At 35.0% G+C, this 25,073-nt stretch overlaps 4 protein-coding genes across 9 annotated transcripts; 1 reads left to right on the top strand and 3 right to left on the bottom strand.

The window, feature by feature from the left end:
* Positions 1–1,890: 1,890 nt before the first annotated feature.
* LOC111015015 (Subtilase family protein) lies at positions 1,891–4,459 on the bottom strand. The gene has a single exon (XM_088117808.1). It carries the CDS (start codon positions 4,396–4,398, stop codon positions 2,083–2,085), a length of 2,316 nt encoding a protein of 771 aa, XP_087973934.1. The 5' UTR covers positions 4,399–4,459; the 3' UTR covers positions 1,891–2,082.
* Positions 4,460–7,344: 2,885 nt separating this feature from the next.
* On the top strand, positions 7,345–14,321 carry ALDH7B4 (aldehyde dehydrogenase 7B4). 5 transcript variants are annotated; one of them, XM_022298261.2, is made up of 16 exons: positions 7,345–7,571; positions 7,801–7,934; positions 9,234–9,320; positions 9,478–9,609; positions 10,142–10,214; positions 10,354–10,376; positions 10,462–10,525; positions 10,854–10,899; positions 11,309–11,489; positions 11,663–11,839; positions 11,933–12,097; positions 12,250–12,390; positions 12,507–12,604; positions 12,761–12,910; positions 13,847–13,914; positions 14,008–14,321. In XM_022298261.2, exons 2-15 carry the CDS (start codon positions 7,803–7,805, stop codon positions 13,899–13,901), a joined length of 1,524 nt encoding a protein of 507 aa, XP_022153953.1. In that variant the 5' UTR covers positions 7,345–7,571; positions 7,801–7,802; the 3' UTR covers positions 13,902–13,914; positions 14,008–14,321. The 5 variants fall into 5 exon arrangements, with proteins under 5 accessions (XP_022153953.1, XP_022153937.1, XP_022153945.1 ...); XM_022298245.2 differs by having other exon boundaries at positions 7,793–7,934; XM_022298253.2 differs by having other exon boundaries at positions 7,345–7,677.
* Positions 14,322–15,736: 1,415 nt separating this feature from the next.
* On the bottom strand, positions 15,737–16,993 carry LOC111021346 (uncharacterized). Of its 2 annotated transcripts, none has more exons than XM_022298280.2 (2): positions 16,579–16,993; positions 15,737–16,482 (listed from the first exon to the last, which is right to left on the bottom strand). In XM_022298280.2, exon 2 carries the CDS (start codon positions 16,473–16,475, stop codon positions 16,002–16,004), a length of 474 nt encoding a protein of 157 aa, XP_022153972.1. In that variant the 5' UTR covers positions 16,476–16,482; positions 16,579–16,993; the 3' UTR covers positions 15,737–16,001. The 2 variants fall into 2 exon arrangements, with proteins under 2 accessions (XP_022153972.1, XP_022153961.1); XM_022298269.2 differs by having other exon boundaries at positions 16,583–16,988.
* A 2,263-nt stretch (positions 16,994–19,256) lies between these two features.
* LOC111019600 (proteasome subunit alpha type-6) lies at positions 19,257–23,518 on the bottom strand. Its single transcript, XM_022295995.2, has 9 exons — positions 23,279–23,518; positions 22,470–22,564; positions 22,291–22,372; positions 21,822–21,918; positions 21,491–21,549; positions 21,274–21,356; positions 20,321–20,416; positions 19,887–19,946; positions 19,257–19,640 (listed from the first exon to the last, which is right to left on the bottom strand). Exons 1-9 carry the CDS (start codon positions 23,352–23,354, stop codon positions 19,548–19,550), a joined length of 741 nt encoding a protein of 246 aa, XP_022151687.1. The 5' UTR covers positions 23,355–23,518; the 3' UTR covers positions 19,257–19,547.
* Positions 23,519–25,073: the final 1,555 nt, after the last annotated feature.

The raw sequence follows: 25,073 nt of genomic DNA, 5'->3' as shown, positions 1-25,073 counted from the left end.
TCCAATAGAATGTTATATTGTAATTTTTCTATCTTCTAAATAAATATGAAAATATTAATAATTACGATATAACTCAAGACCTTTATATTAAAATGTGAGAGTGTAGCCAAATCACCAAAGTAGCATAACTATATAAATTGGTACATGTGTGTCTTGAAAAGACGACATGATAGGATTTTAAAAAAAAGTATGTAACGCCAACAAAGCGCCACACAAGTTGGAAACGGTTCCAAGTATTATTCTTTAAATAAGTTTATTTTGCAAATAAACTCCCAATTTAGCATTGTTAAAAAAAAGTCCCTTAATTCTACTAATAATTTCTTAAACTAAAATTAAATTTTCAAAATTGTTGATTTTTTTTTTTTAATTTTTCAATAAACTAGATTTGTTCAAATCTCACCAAGAGTGAAATTTCTTGGCTAGAGAAAATTTGTGACGTAGATACACAAATTCCCCAACCCATCTATTGACCTAGCTAGCTCACCTAAACGTTGATAAAGTCAAATTTTATAAAGTTTTTGTTTATTATTATTATTTTAGTCTATATAGGGGGAGTTTTATCTTTTATGTCACTTTTGTGATATTATAACTAGCTTTATTTGATTCCATAAATCATACAAGACATACAAAATATAATAATTGATCATACCCATCCTCTATAACTATATTTTTTCTTCAAATTAATAATCAATTTATTAAACAACATTTTTAGCCTAGTTTGGAAAGAGACCAATTCTCAACAACAAAGTCAGCTAAATGCTTTTTTTTTTTTCCATTGACGAGATTTTATAAGATAAGAACAAGTTGGAAAGCGACAATTCTCATATTTTATGTGTGATTTGAAGAAGTAATCAATTATTATTAGTCTAATACTTAACATTTAGAGCTAAGAGGGTGAGAAGTGGTCTACTAGTGGACTAAGTACAAACCGAGAGTAAGGTGTGTCATGCCAAAATCACTTTTCCATTGTCAAAATCGCTTTCTCTCTCATGGGTTGTGTTTGGCAAATTAAAAGATTGATTTTAGAAAAATTTAAAATCAATTTTTAAGATATAATTGGGATTATAATTTTGAAAAATCAATTATACTAAATCTATTTTTTCAAAATGCATTGAAATAAGAGATTTTGAGATATTGGTAGGATTATAAAAATAGTATTATTAAGGGTTAAATTATAAATTAAATCATTGTGATTTGGTCCCTACAGTTTTAAAAGTTTCAATTTGGTCCCTATGATTTAGTCAAATTTCACAAATCTTCCATACCGTTATCATAGTGATACTTTTATTTTAGTTAAATATTATGTTAGTTAACTGATTATGTATGGTTTAGGGATTAAGTTAAAAATGGAAGAAAATAGATGAGGCTTTTAAAGTGAATAAATGATAGTTTAGGGTGGATTCGTGAGATTTGAAATTAAACCGATGTCATAGAGACTAAATTGAAACTTTGAAAATCGTAGGAATCAAATCGAAATGATACATAAATTGATACTAATAAGAGGTTGCTATCTTATTTGTTGACTCATTCTAGACCTCTTAAAAAGTATGTGAATGAGAGCAAAGACTATGAGTGCATCTTCCCTCTTTTTTTGTTTTCTAGGTGCCGAATCCAAATTATAAATCTTGGCCCATTAATCAAATTTTAACCAAATTTAGAAAGAAAGAAAAAGTCTCCATTTCCATCTCCATTTTCCACAGAATTTTTTCTAACACATTTTCTTGTCTGCCAAACAGAACTCGAATGCAATGCAATGCAACACTGTCTATGCTTTAGAATTCATGACCCTGCTCTGCTGATACAGTTGTGTTTCAAGCAGCAATGATCAATTTTAACAGAGATTCATCACATCATCACAAGACTAAACACAAACAGTTCCTCAGAATCAAATTCGATGAACCCACCATAAAGGAAGATTATTATAAAGCTTAAATTCTTTCCATACGATTCAGAATAATCCAAACGAACAGAAGTGCAATCTCCTCGAATTGTACTGTACAGAAAGAGGAGCTCCGTACCCACCTACAATGGCGGACCCTATCAAATTGCACTCTTAAATATCCTGCTCAAGCCCATCCCAACTCACATCGAAGCTACAGATCCGCTGTTGAACGACACAGCAATCGGACTCCTCACCACGTGACTTCCATCGCTCCATTCAATTGATCCGAAGCTCGCCGATTTCTTGAATCCATTGATTTTGGTGAATGTAATCTCGTAAGACTGTGTCGTCTTCTTCGCGTTGAACTCCAGTTTGTTTGGAAGAACGCTGATTAGTACCCCTTGTGGGGATTCTACTTTCACTTCATAAACTGCATCGGCTTCGCTTCCGACGTTCGTGACAGTTCTTGTGTATTTCACCACCTCCTCGGCGTCGGAGTCGAACACGACGGCGAATGATGGGTAGTTCAGATATCCGGGACTGGTGAATTTGTGCGAACAGAGTTGCGAGTATGAAGAATCCTTCACGAAAACAGCTATTTGTCGAGGATCGTAGCCAATGGAGCAGAGAAATGATACGTAATCCTGAGAATTGAGGTCGTAAATCAAACCGGGATTCAGAGCTCTGTTGGGATCGATATGGCCGGCACCGTGGACGAACGGATTTGAATCTTCACTGGTGGCGAGATCTTTGATTGGGCTGCCGGAAGTGTCCACAGAGTAAGAAGTGGTGATCAGAGCCGATTTGATCGCCGCCGGCGACCATGCCGGAAAAGCCTTTCGGAGCAAGGCGGCGACGCCGCTGACGTGAGGGCAAGACATTGAAGTTCCGGAGATGATATTGAACTCCACTCTTCGAGGATCGATGCTCAGACCGGTCGGACTGCTGAACCCGGTCCAGCCGGCGAGAATGTTAACCCCCGGCGCTATCACGTCCGGCTTTAAAATCTCTGCCGTTCGATAGTTCGGACCGCGGCTGGAGAAGGCGGCGACTCTGGGCGCCGGTGGTGAATCGCCGATCACGGTTCCGCGGAAAACGAGTGTTGCAGTTGGATTCGGATCTGAATGGACGTAGGCTCTGAGTTTGTTACCGGCGATTTCGCCGACCATTGTTCCCGGTATAATATGAGCATCCGCCAAGAGTTCTTCGCCGTTTTCTTCCGTGTTGGCGAGAATCATACCACGACCGCCGGCTAATTTCACGGCGCCTCCTTTTTCGACTCTGGCGTTCCCTCCTCGATCGCATACTACGATCTTTCCGGCGACTTTCGATGAATTGAGGCTTCCATAATAACAATACCTGCTTCCGCAATCTCCACCGTAGACCAACGGAAGCTTGGAATCGCCGAGAGGATCGCCGGAATAGAGGGATACGCCGCCGAAAACCCTACCGTCTCCAAGAATCACATCTGCGAGAAACTCTCTGTCGATTGTGGAGGCGCCGACGGTGAGGATCCATGGAGCGATGTTCACCGCCGTGTAGGGACCGGGACCGGAGTTTCCGGCTGAGCAAGAGACGACAACGCCGTGCTGCATTGCGCCGAACGCTCCGATTGCGATGGAATCTCGATAGTACGCAGGGGCACGGCCGGAGGATCCGACGGAGAGAGAGATGATGTGGACCCCGTCGGCAATCGCCTGATCCATAGCGGCGAGTATGTCGGAGTCGTAACAACCAAGTTCCCAGCAGATCTTGTAGGCGGCGATTCGAGCTCTGCTCGCCATGCCTCTGGCTTCTCCACGAGCGTATTCAAGAAAACTCGCGTTCTTAACAAACGACCCTGCGGCCGTAGAAGCTGTGTGAGTTCCATGGCCCTCCGTATCCCTAGGAGATCTCAAATCCGAAGAATCTTCAAACGATTTTCCTAAATGAGACGCGTATCCATAGAAGTACGCCCTCGCGCCGATAATCTTCCGATTACAGGCAGAAGCCGGAAACCCCTCCCCGGTCTGGCAGATGCCTTTCCAGCTTGACGGAACCGGAGAAAGGCCCTCGTCCGAGAAACTGGGCCGTTCGGGCCAAATTCCAGTGTCAAGAACGCCAATAATAACATCATCCGCATAGTTCGTGTCGGGCCAGAGCCCTAGATTATCAGCGAGACCTAAGAAATGAGGCGTTCGAGTCGTATGAAGCTGACGGATCCGATCAGGAATCACCGAAACAACACCAGGAACGCGACGCAGCTCCCCCGCCTGAGCAGCCGTGAGGCGGGCGGAGAAGCCGTTGACGGCGCGTTCGTAGTTGTAAAGAAGCTTCGTCGGATGAAGGGAAGGAGAGAGCGATTCGAGAATGGTGGAGTGCCAATGATGATGAGAGGAGAAGAGAGCAGGCTTCTCCGATTTAGAAACGTGAACGATGAAGGTCTGCTGATCGTCCGGAAAACGGGAGAAAATCACCGGAACGAAACAGAGGAGGAAGAAGAAGATAAGGAAAGAACAGACATGGAAGTTCGCCATTGGAGGAGCTCTGATTTTCGATCGCAGATGCGAAGTACGAAGTTCAGTGGGGAGGAAATAGAAAATATAACTTTATAAGGTCCAGTTATTTCCACGTCAGATTATTGTTTTTCTTATTAATCTATGCGATTAGGTTGGGTAGGTTCACGTTCACGCGATCGATTAGTCGTCTAAAAATATAAATATTTATTTTCTTTATTAGACTTTCAATTATTGGGCCCATTGTCTTTGTAACAAGTGGGACCCAGAATATAAATATCTAGTATGCGACAACCAATGAATGGGCGCCACGACTTCACATAAAGATTCTTTATGGACGGGGACGAATCGTCTACGTCATGAATCATGATAAGGCATCAAGGGGAATTTTCAAACGTACCTTTCTCTTTTGACAACTTTTTTCCAGATATATATATATCCCTAAGAAACTCAGAAAAATAATAACATATATTTTGATGTCTATTTTTGATGCATTTCACGCGAGTGTAACGTATATTTTGGTCTCTAAATTTTTATTCTCCGTTTACAAAAATCTACCAAATGTTTCGTATTCTGTCAAATGCATTTTAATATTTATTTATAACTCAAATTAATATAAATAATTACGATAAAAAAAAGGGTAAGTGGATAGTTTTTTCAAAAATGAAAAGTAGAGAACGTAGAAATTGAATTCAAATCCAACTACCACTTAATTGTAAAAAGAATATGTAATTTTAAATCGAGCTCAATTGTTCAAAGTATTAATAACCCATTTCATGGGTCAAAATTTTAATCTCCACATTTTTATTGAAATTGTAATTTTGTAAGGTAAAAATATGAAATAAAATAGGTTAATGAAGGTTCACGTGTCACGTGGTTTTGAATTTTTTATATTTTATTTTGATTAAATATTCAATTTTAAGTTTCAAATAAATTAATTGGTGGCAAGATCAAAATTTTGTATTGTGGATATCGGATACGTGGCACTGGATCAGATCATAATCGACGTCGTATTTGTAAATTTAGTTTTTGTTTTTCGAAATATATTTAGTATTGTATTTTAGGGTGGATCTAACTTTTAATATTTTATTTTCCAAAATAATGTTTAAAGTTAAACTTCTCTTTTATAAAACTTAAATTAAAATAAGCAATAGACATACTACCAAGTACATTTCTGGTTTTTTATTCGATGAGAATAAAATAAAACAAATATATAAAATAATTATACTGAATGGGCCATAACCATAGTCCATAATCACATGTGTGGCCACGTCTAAAGTAAAAAATGGAAGGTGAGTCAGCTTCTTTCTGTAAAATTGTAAAGTTGTTTTTCTTTTCAAGCCACATCGAGCATAGTTTCTTTGAACGAGTGATTGGTCCTGACAGCAAAGCTAATGCATTTTAGTTCATATTAGTTGTTCAAATCGCTATATTATTTGTTTCACCCAATCCATCGGTTTAAATTTTTTATTTGAGTGGTAGTTAAACTGCATTAAAAACAATCTCCAAAAAAGACATTCATTTAAAACAAGAAAATGAAGAGTCAAATTATTTACCATAACACTTAATTCATGAATGTTTAACTAAATACAAGTTAATACATCAGGTATGATATGTCTAAATTAAAACATAATTAATTATCAACAAGTTAATCCACTTTCATCATTCCTTTTCATTTCTAACCGAATAAAACTGATAACTACATTCCATCTATTTTTAAATGTTCAGCTTTATCTACTTTTTAATACTCTTTAATTTCAACAAATAGGTTGAGTACAGTGGGTTACATATGAAAAAAATTAAATCTCATTTAGTCCGTAAACATTCAAGATTATTTAATTTGGATATCTAATTTTGAAAATTATTTAATTTAATTTTTAAATTTTAAAGTGAAATCTTTAAATCAAAACGAGCATAACCCCACAATAATTAACATATAACTTCAACTAAGAGATTGTGAATTCGATTTCCATCCCTACATGTTGTACTAAAAAATAGTACTTTACCTTTTTTTAGTACAACATGTGGTGGATGTGAATGAAACTCATAATCTTTTAGTTGGAGATTAAGGTTAATTATCTTAATATTTGTTTAGAATTATCTTAGTAATTAAACTTTAATTACAATGACGAGAGGGTACGTAATATGTTGGTTTAGGCGAGTATTAGATTTTAGGTAACAAATTAATAACAACTATTTTTTTAATATAACATGTGGGGTGGAAGATCGAACTCACAAACTCTTCATTTGAGATATATGTCAATTATCACTGACCTATATCTGTTTAGTAAACTAAAAAATTTGTTTTTTTTAAGTCCGATGCTAAAATAGAAATTTTAATTATTTAAAAATAGACATTTAAAAAACACAGGCATTAAATAACTATTTTTTTAAACAAAACCAAACTCAATATTTTAAACGTCTAGAAACGAAAATAAAGTTAAAGCGAACATAACTCAACGGTAATTGACATACTGAGTTTCATCCCACCTACGTGTTATACTAAAAAAAACACTGACTAAATTAAAACAATAACCATAAATTCGTTTGCAAAGGAAAATAACCATGGCATAAATTGCTGCCTAATGCTCAAGTGTCCAAATTCCTTTTCAACCAAATACGACATGTCGTTCCTGAAACGCAAGCGCGCGAAGCATCTGCCATTTATAGAACCAACGAGCAAACTGTGTAACCTCCATTACAGATTTACTCGCAGATTTCGATCAAATTTACAAGAAAAGAAAACGAACCACTGGGAAATGCCCAAAAGTACAAAAAGCTCAACTATAAGAAGTAATTTTCAGGACTAATAAGCATTTTTCTATATCAAAATCAATCCAAAACTATTGATTTTCCCTCCTACAATTCTCTCCGCACAGAAATTGAGGGATTTTTGCGTGCAGGTGGTTTCTCAAAAGCCAAGTTTACTTTTTCTTCCTTTTTTGGGTTTTTATAAATTATCGGCGAACAAAGAACGGATTCAGGGCCACCTCATCGTAGATTTGTTGATGCAATTATCAAAATGGACAAATTGGGTTCAACCCAATCCTAAACCTCTTCGATTCTTACACGTCTCTGCAATTTTTTTTGGGGCGCATTTTTTGGTTTCAGTCGCATCCTTAAAATAACAATCAAACTCCTTCCGTAAACTGCTAACACTTTCGTTTCTCTCTGGCTCTTAGCTTCTTTTACAGGTAATTAATCTCACCATTTTCTGCTTAATCCGTAAGATGGGGGAAAGAAGTTAGAATTTCACGAATCCCCATTAACTTTCTTCGATTAAAACGAGTAACTCAACTGGTTCTCCCTCTCTCTCTGTCTCTCTTCTGCTGTTCTACTTGTGCGGTTTAACTTTTAAGGTCTGTTCTATTGTGCCATTTGATCGATGAACGTTGATTTATGCGAGATTTTGTAGTTTTGCAGAGATGGGTCTCGCCAAGGAGTATGGATTTATGAATGAGATCGGTCTGGGACCTCGCAATTTGGGGTGTTACGTCAATGGCGTCTGGAAGGGAAGCGGCCCAGTGGCTTCTTCCTCGAATCCTGCCAATAATCAGGTTTCTGTTTTATTAATCGCCTGCAACAGTGACAGTCTCTCTTTTTCTCTTCCTTTTTTAGAAAAATAATGCGTAGTTTGTTATTAATCATGTTGATATTTCATTTTTGTTAAATATCATTTAGTTGTGTCTTCATTTTTGTTTGTCCGAGTCTTGGGAATTTTCCCATCCTCTTCTTTTAGGTGCTTTCTTTTATGCCAATTCAACTCGATTTTAAACGGAACTGTGGAGTTCTAGCTGAAATTTATGTGCACCACTTCTTGGTGGAAAACACTCGATTATTGTTCTGAAGATATCTCTGATTTGATTTGGGCAAAGTGCAATGTTCATTAGTTTGCAAACTTTCTGGCTGCTGGCTGACTATTGATCATGTTAGCTGGGAGGAATATTCTCCACTAGCACTTTCAATGATAGGATTAAAATGTAAAAAATAGTGATTAGGGGTTCTTATAGTTGCATTTCAACGATTCTTACTTCTATAAATAATTGCAATTATGAGAGAAGCTAATCTTTTGAATATAGCTCAATTGTTAAGACACCTGCACTTTCTCTTAAAGGGTTGTAAACCCACTCCCGTATCTGTGATGTGGTATTCTAGAAATTATGATTAATGAGATAAAGTATTGTCCAAAAATGGACTTCGAGTGCAGGGAGTGAGCAAGTGAAGATAGATAGTCCTTTGGGGCCGCCATATGTCTATGTTTGTGCTCTAGTTATACCATTTTGTTCTGACATATGGGGACTGAGAAACCAATGCAGAAATCCTGACTTTCTGGAATTTTTACAATGGCTGAAGGTCATCCCACAGTCTACTTGAATAAATAATTTTTTTTTTTTTTTTTTTGAGTTTATCGACCATGGGTGTGACAGTAGGTTACTTTATGCTTTTACCAATTGAGCTATTACTCAGTTGGCAAATACCAAGTAGTAGTTTATTTTAGGATTGTATAGGATATCGTTGTAAGCTTCAACATTGGATTTTAAGAAATATATCTAAGTGTACCTTGAATAAGCATCCATAAAACTAATTTAATACCTATATGGCTATATCCATTTCCAGAGGGTATAGATGCAGTACCCCAGAGATCAAACAGCACAAAAGATAGTTTCTTGGTATATACGGTTTGAGACAGAGAAGCGTGATTTATGGGTTTTATAAAGTGGATAATTGAATGCTACAATCCAAACGATATTATCCTTATCAGCTTCCATTTGCCATGAAAACTCCCAATGGGAGCTGAAGATTGTTGAATTTGCTTATTATTTGTTTAACAAGATCAATTATCTCTCTTTACTTAGATAATTGCTGAAGTAGTGGAGGCTTCCACCCAAGATTATGAGGAGGGCTTGGAAGCGTGTAGTGAAGCGGCAAAAGTATGGATGCAGGTGAGATTTTCTTGAGACAAATTGAACAGTGGAATGTTATTTTGAAGTATCCCAGTGCGCACAACAATGCTCTTCTTGGATTATTTAGTTTAATTTGATTGCACATGCTTCCTAAGCTGGAATTGGCCTTTTTATGGGCGCTTTTCATCTATTACAGGTTCCTGCGCCCAAGAGAGGAGAGATTGTAAGACAGATAGGGGATGCACTAAGAGGTAAACTCCATCAACTTGGTCGTCTTGTGTCACTTGAGATGGGAAAGATACTTCCAGAAGGGATAGGAGAAGTTCAAGTATGTTTCTCATGACCATTATAAATCTCCAATAATTCCACTTACAGAACCCCAACAAACCCCCACCCCACCCCACACACACACACACAAAAAAAAAGGATATGCATACCTCATGTAGTTTCATTTTAAAGGCATGATGTTCAGTTATTGTGCTATAGTGGGATATTACATACCATCGTACATGCTTGGACAATATTTCCCTACTGCACGCCACTAAATTTTGAGAGAGAGAACGCTGAGAGGGAATTTTAGTGGTGGTTAGTAGGAAAGTGCAGAAGTATTGTTCTTTGGCATTAGTTCTTGAATTGCCCCCCTCCCTTCCCTTTGTATTAAGTTAGATAGCAGCCTCATAAACAGAAGCAAAGTAGTCTGCATCTATTGTGAGCTTATTAGTGTGCTTTCTGTATGAGAGTGTGGCCCATTTGCATCAGTCTAATGCTTCTTCAGCCTCATGTATATACGTGTTCTGTGCCATATTTAAACCTTTATGCTGTAGATTTTCCCCCCTTTAGTAATGGAGGTGCCATTGCAGGAAATTATTGACATGTGTGACTTCTCTGTTGGTTTAAGTCGACAACTGAATGGATCCATCATACCATCTGAGCGTAAGCTAATCTTAAATATCAACAATCATTCAGCATCTTCATGTTTTCTGAGTTCCTCTAAATTTAAACTGATACGAACTGGACTTTTAATGTTTAATATCTGCAAATAGAATTCTTAATCATATTTACTTGTTAACAGGTCCAAATCATGCTATGATGGAGGTGCGCTTTGATTCCCCTTTTTAATTAAATTCATCTATAATCACTATCACAAATCTTCCATTCTGAATGTGAATTGTGTGCACAGATGTGGAACCCTCTTGGAATAGTTGGTGTCATTACAGCTTTCAACTTTCCTTGTGCTGTTCTTGGTAAGTCGGTGCAAAAATGAGGCTTTACAGAAGTTACATGATTATATATTTATATCAATGTCCGAGGATAGAGTGATATGATATTTTATTATATTCAATTCTGTATTTAGAGGGGGAGGCACATGGACACAGTCACCTGAATCAGAGAAATATTATATTACTATGAAGAATTTTCCCTTTCTCTTGGCAAAAATTCCTAAAGAATTTACTTTTTTGTTATTTCGGTTTAAATCACATAAAATTATCCTTTTTTATACATTTTTTATTGGTGATTTCGGTCGACTTTTAAGATGAGTTCTGTAATCTTGTCTCGATTGTTGTCGTGTAGGATGGAATGCTTGTATTGCACTAGTTTGTGGGAACTGTGTAGTCTGGTAAGTTATAATTTTTGTTCAATTAATCTATGATTTAGCATTCCTACATTTTAGGAGGAAGGAAAGAGAAGGATCTGAAATTTTTTGAAATGAGCTGCTTTTGACAGTCGCATTATTCATGTATTTATGTCCTTGTGGGACATTGAGGTCATTATTCTTTTTCTTCAATGTTGTTCCCAACTTTAATAGCACACAAAATCATCATATACTCTGAATGAAACCTATAAAAAGCTGTTGTGATTATATACTGTGATTGAAATTTTACAAAATGTGTATATTTATGAATAAAAAATCATTGAAGTCTGGAAACTACAAAAAGAGGAAATGGGAGATAAGATATCAAATAGTCATTAACAAGTTGAATCTTTTTTACACCATGAACTATCCCTGACTCCATCATGAATTATAGGAAAGGTGCTCCAACGACCCCCTTAATCACTGTTGCAATGACAAAGTTAGTGGCTGGGGTTCTCGAAAAGAACAACTTACCGGGTGCAATTTTCACATCCTTTTGCGGAGGTGCTGAAATCGGTCAGGCAATAGCAAAAGATAGGCGCATTCCCTTGGTTTCATTTACTGGAAGCTCCAAGGTAAATTTGTCACGACTCTTTTAATCACATCAAGAAAATGACAATCTCTTCTTGTGCTTGTATCACCATACTTTGTTTTTGCACCCCATTGTTGTTTTGTTGTTCTTAAAGACTGTTTTATTTTATTAGATCCGTGATAACCAATGAACTATACTGCATATGTCAAATTATAGGTCGGTCTAATGGTTCAGCAAACTGTAAACGAGAGATATGGGAAATGCTTGCTTGAATTAAGTGGAAATAATGCAATAGTTGTCATGGACGATGCTGATATCCAACTAGCTGTTCGTTCAGTTCTGTTTGCCGCTGTTGGCACAGCTGGTCAACGATGCACAACATGTCGAAGGCTGGTAGTATTCATTTTGATATTGCCCATGAACTTGTTACTCTGTTGGTCAAAGTGAAAGCATCTAATCCTGGAAGTTTGTATTCGTGTCTTGCAGCTGCTTCATGAAAGTATATATCAGAAAGTGCTCGATCAATTAGTCGACGTATACAAACAAGTGACAATTGGAAATCCTCTTGAGAAAGGTACCTTACTGGGGCCATTGCATACGTCGGATTCGAGGAAGAATTTCGAGAAGGGAATTGAGATCATCAAGTCTCAGGCACATTCGATATGCAACTTGCTTACTTTTCATTTCCATTTAGCTCCTTTTTCGGCCATGGATAGTGCAAAATGCATGATTTTGTGATGCTTTAACTTGTAGTTGTCGTTATCGTCATCGTCTGAGAACTTTTATGGATTTTCCGTGTTCAGGGAGGGAAGATTGTTACTGGAGGTTCGGTTGTTGAGTCGGAGGGCAACTTTGTGCAGCCCACAATTGTCGAAATTTCTGCAAATGCTAATGTTGTGAAGGAAGAACTATTCGCTCCAGTTCTTTATGTCATGAAATTTCAGGTGAACTCTTGAATTTGTGGCTTCTTTTGATGGACTTCCTATAACCACTAATTCCAGAAAGTGGTTTTCTTTTCCCCTCACCAAATTTTCCAATTTGTTCTGAACTATTTGCCTAGACGTTGAAAGAGGCAATTGAAATCAACAACTCCGTGCCGCAAGGGTTAAGCAGTTCTATCTTCACACGTCGACCTGAGATCATCTTCAAGTGGATTGGGTGAGTGTTTTAAGCTTTCAAGCCAATGCAATAAGTCCATTGTTGCTCATTACACAATTTTATATTATGCTATATCTTTGGTTGCTGTTTAACTATGATTGATTGTGACTTCATACAAATGGTTTATGTCATTCATTAGTTTTTAACTCCTTGCAGACCACAAGGGAGTGACTGTGGTATTGTAAATGTAAACATACCAACAAATGGGGCTGAAATTGGAGGTGCTTTCGGGGGAGAAAAGGCCACTGGGGGTGGTCGTGAAGCAGGAAGTGACTCGTGGAAGCAATACATGCGTCGCTCAACTTGGTACGTATTAAGCTCAAATTGATTCTTTGATGCATTATTCTTTCTTTCCTTTTTTCTTTTTTCAATAAATAAATTGGTGGTAGGAATAGGGAGACACATCCAATTATCCCAACTAGGTTGGCATAACCTTGACTGAGAAAAATATACAAAGAATTTAGAATAGATCAAGGAAACTTAAAAGAAGACTGCTACAAATTTCATTTACAAGAAAAGAGTTACAACTACCACCAAGGAGGAGAAACAATACTATAGGATTTTGGTAATCACTTTTGCACTTTTTTTAAAGACTAGTATATCATTGTAAAACATTAAAGGCATGTTTGGAAGTGATCCGTCATTTCCAAAATCATTTTCATTTTAAATAGTAACGTTTTACAATGATAGGTAAGCGATTTTAGAAAATCACACTCAAACATGCTCTAAAACTCTTAGCAGTCAAACAATCAGCAACACGATTGCTTTCTAAATACAGATATACAAGTAACTACAAACTCCATTTGAGAAAAAATGTAAACATTTGTTCTAAATAAGCTGAACCCCAATGCTAAAAAACTTGGGGAAGAGAAATTATTGGAGGCTAGAAAGATGTGGTCGGTGCCCTTATAAAAGGGATAACAAAATGTATTTCGAACCTATATCAATGGTTATTTGGGGCATATAAATTTCAAACTTGCATCCTATGGTTATTCATGAATAGAATGATCTTCACTAATTCACTGTAAGAGTAAAATCATTATCGAACTATAATTGACACCAACCAGAGCTCCAAGCCAAAGCAGAAGATAAAATGCAACCCATCTATAAAACTGAATCTTCTGGCTGATTGTCCACAGAATCTGAGCAGTGGGTCCTTTTACATAGCTAAAAAAATGAATCAAAACCCAATCTTCCAATAAATTCTTGGCATAACAAATTACTGATGAAGTTCATTTGCAGCACCATCAACTATGGGAATGAGTTACCATTGGCACAAGGAATCAATTTTGGATAGATGGTCAAAACAGGTCTGCTGTTTAATCAAGTACTCTTATTGAATCTCATTCTTCTCTCTCTTATCTCCTAAAATTTGCTACTTTTTCTTTTCTGTCTTTCCTCAGTTTGGTGCTTTTAGAGGAAGGGGCTTCATTTGAGGCTTCTGCTCCAGCTTTGACTGAGAAAAGATTTGGCGTTACCAACGCTTTTAGAAAGACAATTCCTGCCAACTAATAGAAGAGGGAGCTCCTTCAAAATCTGGCCGTATGCAACTCAAATAAATAAATTAAAAAAAAAAAAGTTTTCACAGGAATAACTTCATTCCAGTGGCTGGCTCCTCCCTCTTTCTTCATTTACTGTATTGTTGAAGACTTTTGCAATCCAATAATGAGATTTTCAGCAAGAATATGAATATGAATATGAATATGAATTTATGATAGTTGTTTGAAAAAGAAGGGAAAAAAAAACGTGTTGGGTAACTTATGAATTGATTAATTAATGAATTTGATGAGCGTATTTCTTGCAATATGATTCTGTAGTTTATTTTAAAAGGCTATGTGTTTCATCATTTTCTCCACTATTGGAAACCGAGGTGTGATCCACAAGATGGAAAATAAATAGTTTAACAAAAGTCAATTATGAGAATATTATAATCAATTTTATTTCATTATTAATTCACCAATGTGTATTAATCTAAAAATATATATATCATACACGTCAACGATATAAATTTCAACTCTATTTTACAATTAGTGAATGTCAATCGTTGGTATATAAAAAAAAGTAGTCATTTGGGAGTTGATAATGATGTGATAAATAAGAAATTGACCCATCTTTAGGAAGCAATTTTTGCTATAAAGTGATCAATGATTGATAGTTAACAATCATTCCACATCATTAACCATCAATAATTCACTCACTAATACATTGCAAGGAAACTTTAAAAGTTGACAAAATCAAAGAAATTGAATAAAGTATTATCATATTATTGCTTATTCTTATTATTAATATTACTTCAAGTAATAAAAAGAATCTCCAAGCAAAACGCCCAATGTTTTTCCAAAGAAAGGGAAAGAGAATTAAAATACAAGAAGAAGAAGAAGACAAGAGGAAAGTAATGAGGCATGCACAAGGCTTCTTCTTCTTCTTCTTTTGGGTAATAAACACATCTCACATTATTATTATTTATTATTATTATTATTATTATTATTATTATTATTATTTTTGAGAAAACAGATTATTTGATTGGGTTATGTCAACTACTCAACACATCTTTGGTTACATTTTGTCCTGATTTGGTTTTTTTTAATAGTTTTAATAATTTTTCTAGAAATCTATAAAATTACACACTCCGGAATTTCTTTTTATGAGAAATGGGTGTGATATGAAACTTCCTTTTCTTTATATTTGATGAATAAAAATAATAAATGTGGCAACATTGTCGTACAAATTATTGCATCCTTTTATTTCCTGACTCCATAATTCCCATATAAAAGTTTGCAGAAAAATAAATGCAGTCTTTTATAAACTATTAATTACCCTCCTTTATTTTATTTTCTTGCAAATGACCTCCATTATTATTACTATTTTTTAACACATTATTTAATTTTCTTACATAATAAAAGAACTTGCGCAATATGCTTTCAAAATACAGCATTTTGATTAAATAGTTTTAACAAAAATAAAATAAATATTATCAGACTCAGAATTCAAATAGTAAAAGAAAAAAAAAAGATATCAAGAGCCTCTTTTCTGAAATGATATTTTTTTATGGATTTTTTACAAGGAAGAAGAATGAACATTATATTTCAAGAAAAGTAAAATATTGGGTGGGTTCTGGAATTGACAACTAAATTACTGTACTGAAAATCCAACTTCCATTAATATTTAGGCTAAATCGCACAAAATGAGTACGGTTTAAAACTTTCAATTTTGCCAGATAAATTTCCAATTCTGTCAAAATTTAAAAGAGAAAAAAAAACCATTATAGATGAAGAATATGGTATGATTTAGCCTAATGTTTTTTTTTATTTTCGGAATATAAAGTAAATCGGCGATCCCCCAATATTTTTTAGTTGAGTTTTGTGGTTGGTCCTTGGAATCCTGTACCTTTGATGATTCACGAACCGGAGGCGGAGAGGGAAGATAAACAGCTTCCTGATCGAGCGAGCGGCGGCGGGCGAGATGATTTCTTCGTCGGACTGCTGGGCATCGACCTCAAAGCCCTTGTTTGGGGAGAATCCATGCTGCGCTTCAGAATCTGTCTCATCGCCGCGATCAAATGCACCGCAGGGTTCGGAGGCGGTTTCAACGAGGTGAACTTCTTGCAGAGCTTCATGTGACTTTCCATGGCTTCCTCCGCCGTGATTAGGCTGTCGGACCGGAGAATTTCGTAGTTGATGGCCTCGGAGCAGAGGCCGCAGATCCAATTTCCATTGTATCGCTCGCGAACGCGTTCTATGTACGCCGGTGTGCACTCCTCTGAAAGTCCGCAGCAATCGCATTTCACGAACTCGACCTCCATGTGAGCAATTAGCTTCGCCGAAGCAGTTGCAGATTCAAGGATCGTATCACTAAGTACGGTTGCAGACATGGCGACTCTGCAAATAGAATCGATGATTATTTTATTAACAACGAAGAACAAACCCTAGAAATTTCGAAATTCGTAATCAGATCAAATCTAGGAGAGTACTTACTTACCAACAGAATCAGATAAAAAGATATGTAAATGAATTTGAATTTGAATTTCCTTCTCCCTCCGCCTTATTCTCGGCTTAATTTCCTGCTATCTCTCCTTTTCCCCCTTCCCTTCGTCGTCATCGGATGATGAAATTTCAGAGAGGAAAACCATTTCAAAATTGAAACTCAACCAATCAAATCAAAAGGCAGTCAGTTCCAATCAGAACCTTCCGCCAAGAAAAAATGGAACCGATCTCTCGCTTGAATCAAAATCTTCGAAGATATTCCAGATGAATTATCACAAATCTATAGAACACAACAGATCTCGAACTGAAATCAGGGCGGAGAGAGAGAGAGAGAGAGAGAGAGATGGAGGAGAATCGGAGGAAGGGCGCGTCGGGAATTATGGAGGAGAGATACGTGAAACTTGAAGGCTTATAAAGGATCTAATTCCGTTCGGCCACGTCAGCGGAATTGGCTGTCGGTAATTTTCAGCCGTTGAATATTAGACTGCCAGCTAAGCAGTTATCGAGTTCAGACTTTTGTTAGCAAATATGTGCTGTTTCGGAAGGTTGTTCCTCCTTTTTTTCTATACTTAACTAACCAATGCTTATCCTCCACGTGTACTCCATACAATTTGTACGGCGCGCCTACGTTTCAAATCTTTCTCCACGTAATTTCCTAGTTGTACTTCCTTTTCTTTCCTTTCCCTCCACTATCCAAAATATACTAATCTAATATTATGAATTATCTAATATTATTCTCAAAATAAAAAGAATAATAATCCAATTCTTTAGTACATATGAACTGAACGCTCTCCAATAAAAAGTTCTCACAGTATGGAATGGTTTTATACCACTTTAATTTGTTGATACGATCACGTTGGATTTTTTTGACCTGTTTTAGTACGCAAGTCGCGTTTTGTTTATTGTTTTTAAATTTACTGTTTGATAGATTTGTTTTTTAAAACTATTTCTAAATTCTGTAACAATAAAAATTTTGAAAACAATTTTTCTTTTTTCAGATTTTGAATCTAAAACTTTAAAATGTATAATTATGTTAAATAATATAAAAATTTTGATAAATATATTATATTATCTTATAAACTCATTTCATTTTTTTTAATTTAAAAAATATAATATAATACATTGTAAAATAATAATTCTAAAAAATTTATAGCATATATTTTTGAAATAATTTGGTAAAAACGCATTTTTATATCATTTTATTTAAATCAGCATTATTTTAAAAATACGTTTTAAAAAAAATTAACTAAATATTTAGTTGGTAAATAGCACTAACTTACAAATAAATTACAAAAGTACCCTTTATCGCTTAAAAATATGTTGTTTTGGAATACTTTTAAACTAAACAATTTCAGTAAAAAAAATATTTTTATTATAAGCACTTTGGTAGTCTCTAGATGATGAATGACTTTCTGTTTGATTCTAATAAGCATTTAAGTCAAAAGCATTCTACACATCCTTTCCTATAAAACATTTGAGTGCTACAACCTTAATAAAAAAAATTTAAAAAAAATAAAAATAAAAGTTAACTAATTCGAAATCTCTTTGCCGGTCAAAGATAACTAATTCGAGATAAATGCCTTTGAACATTAAACTATCATTAAGTTGGAGTTAAATATTTGGTTACTATAATCTAAAAACGAAGCCATGGCCGGTATAGCAAATAGGAAATAAAATTTTTTATTTCATAGAAGACCATTATAATTAAAAAGGTAATGTGAATGGATTAGAAGAATTGGAGAGGTGGCGTTTTCTTTTCGTTCTTTTTTTTTTTTGAATTTTTTTATAAACAGAAGTGTTGAGTAATATTATTATAATCAGTGAAGAATATAAAAATAAATTAGGTGGAGTGTGGTCAAAGAAAGCAATAATTATTGGATTAGAGAAATGATAATAGGTTTGAATTTGATTTTATAGAAAAATTGGATTAAGAGAGAAGAGTATATACCTGGGCGATTATGCTGAATATAAAAAGATCCGATTTTGAAGAGCAAAGTCGGCTTCTCTCTGTGACTGAGTCCACTAATATCTTTTGTTAATAAGTGGACCAGGGATTGCCTCGCCCAGACCATCAACTCAAATCATTCATTTGCTTTCCACATACAATCTTGAGAAAGACGTATTATTATAGTGACACAGATGAACAACAATCCAACGGTTTTGGCAAAATATCAAAATATTACCAAATACAAATACAAACAACGAGACATGCTCTAGATATTTACTCATAGTATTTTGTGTAATTTGAAAAGTGAGAAATTTCCATGATTGTAATATACGGTCAATGATATGTCTTAACCAATTAAACTATATTCAAGTTAGTAAATAGAAGAATTTCGGATATTGCAATACTAGGAATTTTATTCTCGTTTCTTGTCAATGTCAGCTGTATTGATTTGTTGAAAAATGATGGGGAGTCCAACAATTGGAGTACCACAAGTTTTCTCATCACAAAACTTTGTTTTAATGCTTTAATCAATAAAATGATGAGTGAGAGAGAGAGAGAGAGAACCTCTCATCATATTTGCTATCCATCTTTCACTTGCTTTGATGTGTGAAATGATGAGCCAGAGACCTTCCAATCCCTTCCTATCTTTTCTTCACATCAGAGAGCTTTGTTTTGTAAGTTTTTATCTCTAACATGATTATAACAAAAAAGGCGAAAACACTGTTCATAATCTCCTTCCCATCATTTTTGGCCATCAGAAACTTTGTTTATTTGTCTCACATGTAACATGATGAGTTCCTCTGAGAACACAAATTCTAGAGATGCACGGTTTAAGGTCATTTTTAAATAAGGAAACAACATCGTCGTCTACAGAGATTCAGAAGCAAGTACCTCAAGAACTTGCATATATAAAGAACGCATTGATAACCGACATCTGAAATGGAGGTGTTAAGATGTTGTCAATTTGCTTTTCCAGGTAGCTTCAGCTTGTGTTCTGCACACATCACAATAATCAATCTCGCTCACTAATGGCAGTCAAATGCTCATCAACTTCTTCAGTGCTCAAAACTCTGAAGATGGGATTCTCCGACCTAACCACACCCACCTATAAACAATGTAAAAATGCATTTGCGTTATCATCATAATCACGGTGCAATTGACTCAAATAACATATATACAGTGGAATACAGCGCACCCTCTACCAATGACAATAACATAACTACATGTCGACATTATAGTGGAAGCTAGCACGTCAAATCAGAATTTGGATTTGAGACCAATCATGTACATCCCTTTCAAAAGAATTCTCAAGCATATTTGTTGAAAGAAGAGACGATGCAAATTTTAGTACCTCAATCTCGTTGGCCTTGAAGTCCTCTTGCAGCACTGATTGAAGTGCAGAAATTGCAGTCTAAGAACAAAAGAAATTGACATTAAAGAGTGGTCATATTCATCACAGCAGATCTTCAATTCTATGTTTGCTACCAGTATCAAAAGCCGCTTAACGGAAGAAGACGGCATAATTGAAAATAACCAAGAGAGAAATTACGCTTAAAGTTACATCAGAGAATATTTCCCATGAAGTCCTCGGCCCTCTTTTTAAGAAAAATAATAGTTGTGGACCAATATGGGTTATATTGCCAATTACTCAAAAACATTAAGAATAAAAATTTCTTTCAGAAAAGTATGCACAGAGATAATGATGCGTCCCTGAAATTAACAGAAGAGGAGAAAAAATATGTGACTAGTACAATATCTAAACATTTGAAACAAAGTGAGATCTACCTGCACTGTCTCCTCATAAGTAAAAGCAGGATCGTTCTTCATTTTCTTTTCAAGGAAATTAATGGCCTCCTGCTCCTTTAGTCCAGCACTAGTGGCCTAAATGACAAAATTGTTAAGTCTTACTCGCATAGTTAACCTAATAGTAATATCAAGTTAAAAAGGTAAAAGAAACTAAAGCATTGGAATACATGACATTAGACAAACATGAAACAAGTATGCTAAGAAGCATGTAGTTAGTAATATTGAAGCAACTAAGAAATTAGAACAATCAGTATCTCAGTTCTTAAGAAAGAACATGTTATTCTTCAGAAGTCAACCCACGTTCTTCAACCAATTTTGAAAAAGGTAGATTGTGAAGCAGCTTAAGTGCAGTGTACTCTAAATAGCAATGCCTCCCTACGCATCACTATAATGATGGTGATCAACAAACCATCGTGCCCTCAAATAATAGTGTGTAAAAATTTACATTTGAAGGCACATGCTATTTTACACAAAAGCAAAATACATATCCATAATACTTGTACATAAATCAATGCTGTTTAAAACAAAATTTCCTTAGAAGCAAGAAAATAGAAGAGTTAGTATTTTTGTTTTCTTTTTTAAAACATTTAACTCTTTTATTTTCTTCTTTTGAAACAAGAACCTTAACTTGATGCACTGAAAATATGAAGCAATATTAAAAAAAGTTATCCACCGTCTAGAAGCTTAAGAAACACTCCAATGTCAAAATATATATATATATATATATATATATAGAGAGAGAGAGAGAGAGAGAGAGAGAGAGAGAGAGAGATTTTGAATAAAAAAACATCATTTGGTAATCAATTGTTAATGAAAATTTTTGCCATTGTGGCATCCACCTACCGGAAAATATAAAATTTTGAACATAGGTGCATGTTGCAAATTGTATGGTGCTCTGACCCAATTTTTTTTCCTTCTAAAAGGAAATTTACCTTGTGACCAAAGAAATGACCAGCAGGATCGCATTTATAGAGCCGAGGCCCATACTCATCATCAATGCCCAAAACCATTGCCACTACAGGAAGTCCAGAAAAAAACCAAGGATTTAGAGGATAAATAAAGGCAGTTAAAAAGCTATGCCAATCAATATAATATGATAAGGTTCAAGCATTATATGCATCTAAAATAAGAAATATGCGAGGAACCAACCAACTCCAAGTGGTCTCATATAAGCATGCTGGGTATAGATCTGTGATTTATCAGCAATCCTGCAAACAAATAATTCCAACATCATAAGTCTAGTTCCTGAAATCGTCTTCCAAAACTCATTGATCGATGTGCATGTATCTGACTTGAAAAGCAATATCAAAACAAAATCTCCATGAATGATTCATATTTAAAAACCTTGCCTAAACTTCAAAGAAATATTATAGGGCGTTAAATGTTGCCGCGTAACAGAATGCAAATAAAACAGCAGCAGTTTCTGAGCAGTTGACTCAAAAAATAAGGAGATTCTCGTAGAAATAAATAATCAGTATACCATTTAGCCAATACATCCACAGGCATCTCGTAGCCATATCGGAATCGAAACTCAGCTGCTTCGTTCCTTGCCTGTTGAACCAGCGATCTGGCATCAGCTGAATGGCATAGAAAAAATGTGTAAAGAATTCAATCATTCAAATTTGAGCCAAATAGATATTTACAATGAAGCATATGCATGTGGTATTTCAAACTAATAACAGTACATTGTACTGTAGAATACTAGTACCATTGCACCATCAGCATAAATAGCATGAGTAAATACACACTAATCATACGCATATGAGACTAATTCCGGAATATAGTCAAGGTATTCTTCTACAATCAGTTTATCAGAAGCCTGTTATCTTAGTGAGTACAAGTTTATCATCAGTAGAATTTGAAGTCAGCAAAAACATGAGGCAAGCAATCTGTTAGGAAACATGCTGCTTTATTGAATGAATATGCAGTAAAAATGATACAAAATGTACCTGTAATGCCAGTAGCCAGCAAACCCAGATACTTGGTGATGGAGAAAAGGTGAGTGACACTTGTCTGATCCAAAAGTTTATCCTGTGATCAAAATGGGAATTACTACAAATGAAACGGAATATGTAGCATCAATAAAAGAAATTCTGGGAAGTGGCACGGTCAAACCAATAATACTTACAGGGACCTTCTTCTGAGTCACAACACAAACCGAATCCTTCCCTTTGACACCAATCGAGGTAGTTCCAGCAGATTTCACAGCCTTGAACGCATACTCTAGTTGATCATTTCAAAACGAATAAGTCGTGAAACCATAACTTATTTGACAAGCTAAATCATGAAACTAAGCAAAAATTTTATGATAAATGTATCACTGACAACAATGTGAGGCCTCTGGGACATTATAACAATTTATCAATTAGAAACTATTTCTTCTGCAATCTTTCCTAATAAATGGAGTCACTAAAAGCAAATCCAGCATCAAAGACATTGATTAATGATTGTCGCCCTTCCAACATAAAGTTTCCAAATATTCTAAAAACACACCGCACTTAAGAAAACCCTAACACGCACAGGTCAAAGGCCATACATCTAGAATACACTTGCAAGAGAAAAACCATCGTCGTCGCACAGGAAAGACGAAGTTAATTTGCGCGTTTCCCCTTAATTCCGTCCGACACAAACTAAACGCATTCTCTCGACATTAATCCAAGTGAAATGAGGAATTACACTCAATACATCTAATTAGAGGCAGAATCTATACACCCACCACACCAAACTCACCTTTACTTCCTGAGAAATAGCATCACACTTCAGAAGAGAGATATTCCCTTCTTTTACCGAGAGTTTTCACCATTAGAACTAAAAAATCAAGCTAAATCACTTCAAATATAATCATTCTGAAACATTAAGCGAAAATGGCAAACCCTAGGAGACATTTCAACTGGTCCGATCGAAACAAAGAGATCGAAGACGGAACTGCATACATACCGACTTGAAATAAGCGGCCCTCGGGTGAGAATATTGTAATGTGACGATCATATCCACCTCCACTTCCACGGCTCATGGCTTCTGGTTCAGATCGATTAGGGCTTCTACGGGATTTTGGGGTTTGTAGAGAAAATGACTTTTCTGATAGAGCTTGGAGAAGAATATAGTAGTCGAGCCGCGAAAGCTTTCTCGCCAAGAAAACCGCGCACGCGCAGACAGGCACCACCCGGCAGCAGTGACTGGCTAAACACCTTTTTTTTCCTTTTAACTTTTATTTAATTTTACATTTTACATCATTTTAATTTAATAATTTTCATCATAAAATTTTAATTGAACAAGTTAGTACATATTTATTTTTAAGTCAATCTAAGTTCAACCGTGAAGACAACTACCAAACTATGACTAAGTGTTAATTGACATGTATATCTTCAATCGGACGGAAAAGAAAATAACAATTGATTAAGACAATTATCTTCAATAAAAAAATCGTGATGGGAGATAAGTGTCTTAAAAAAAACATATTTCTTTTTAAGTATATGTCAAATGATTTTAAATCAAGAGAGCATAATTCAACACATATCCCTGACTAAGATCGAATTTTAAATTTCCACACCACGTATTGTCGAACTCAATAGAATAGAGTATAGTTCACTCTTTTAGATACAAGTAAGTTAAAATATTACAGTATATCCGTAAATTGAAAATTAAGGTTTTTTCATCCAAAATTTCAATAAAAATATTAGGAAAATTGATTATTTACAACAAAAGAAAAAAGTTATTGAAAAATAAAACCATCTTGTCACGAATGAGTTCGTGCAATAATTTTGAAACAGTAAAAGAAATTGATTGTCACGACCTCGATATAACTTCATGGTTAAAATATTGGTAGAGAGGAAAAGAAATACTACTAATCTCTCAAATAAGCTTCTTAAAAAAAAAAAAAAAAATCTCAAAAAAAGAAAGAAATAATAAATAAATAAAATAATCTCTCTCTAATAAGCTGAAAACTTGAATCCTCTCGCTCTCAAGTTTGCAATGCTACATTATAAATAAATTAAGACACTTGTATCTCATTGCCTTCACCTTCAACTATTAGTTTTGGGCCAGTTCAGATATTTCGGCCCACAAGCACGACCCAAATAAGTTGATTTGGGCTGATTGGGATTTTGGCCCACAAGCATGTGGCCCAATCAAAATACTGCTTCTGAATATATATATATATATATTTTTTTAATACATGCTTCTGAATATTTAAGAAAGTCAATAATTTGTTTGATTAGAATATCTTTAGAGTTATATTCTTTTTTTTTTCCGACGACTGAAATATTTTTAATTTGGCATGGTTATATACAGGTTCTTAGTGTACTTTTTCTTGAACTTTATTGCACTGTTTTTTCGTATCTTTCTTTTTCATTTATTTATTATTATTATTATTACTATTGACCGCTCAATCCATCTCTACTATTATTTAAAAATTTATTCAATTTACATATTTTAAAGATATAACTTATAAGTTGTATATATATATATAAAGATATCAACCACCACACTTTTGTCATGTTATAGTTTTTATAGTGTAGTATAAATTCAACTCCTTCCAAAGATTAAATCATATTTTATCCACGTAAATTTATTATTATTATTTTTTTAATGTAACAACCATATTGTTTATCCACTAGTGATCGATTATAATTCTAATGTTGTGTACGTGAGTTTGTAGATAATTTAATACCTCGAATCATTGAAAGAAGCGAGTATACTTATTCCTACTATCAAAATTGACATGAAGCTACAA

This window comes from Momordica charantia (genome assembly GCF_013281855.1).
Source record: "Momordica charantia cultivar OHB3-1 chromosome 9 unlocalized genomic scaffold, Mcharantia_2.0 BLBB01000009.1, whole genome shotgun sequence".
NCBI lineage: Eukaryota > Viridiplantae > Streptophyta > Magnoliopsida > Cucurbitales > Cucurbitaceae > Momordica > Momordica charantia.
Note: the sequence above shows the minus strand (reverse complement) of the source record. Positions and strands in the feature narration are given on the sequence as shown.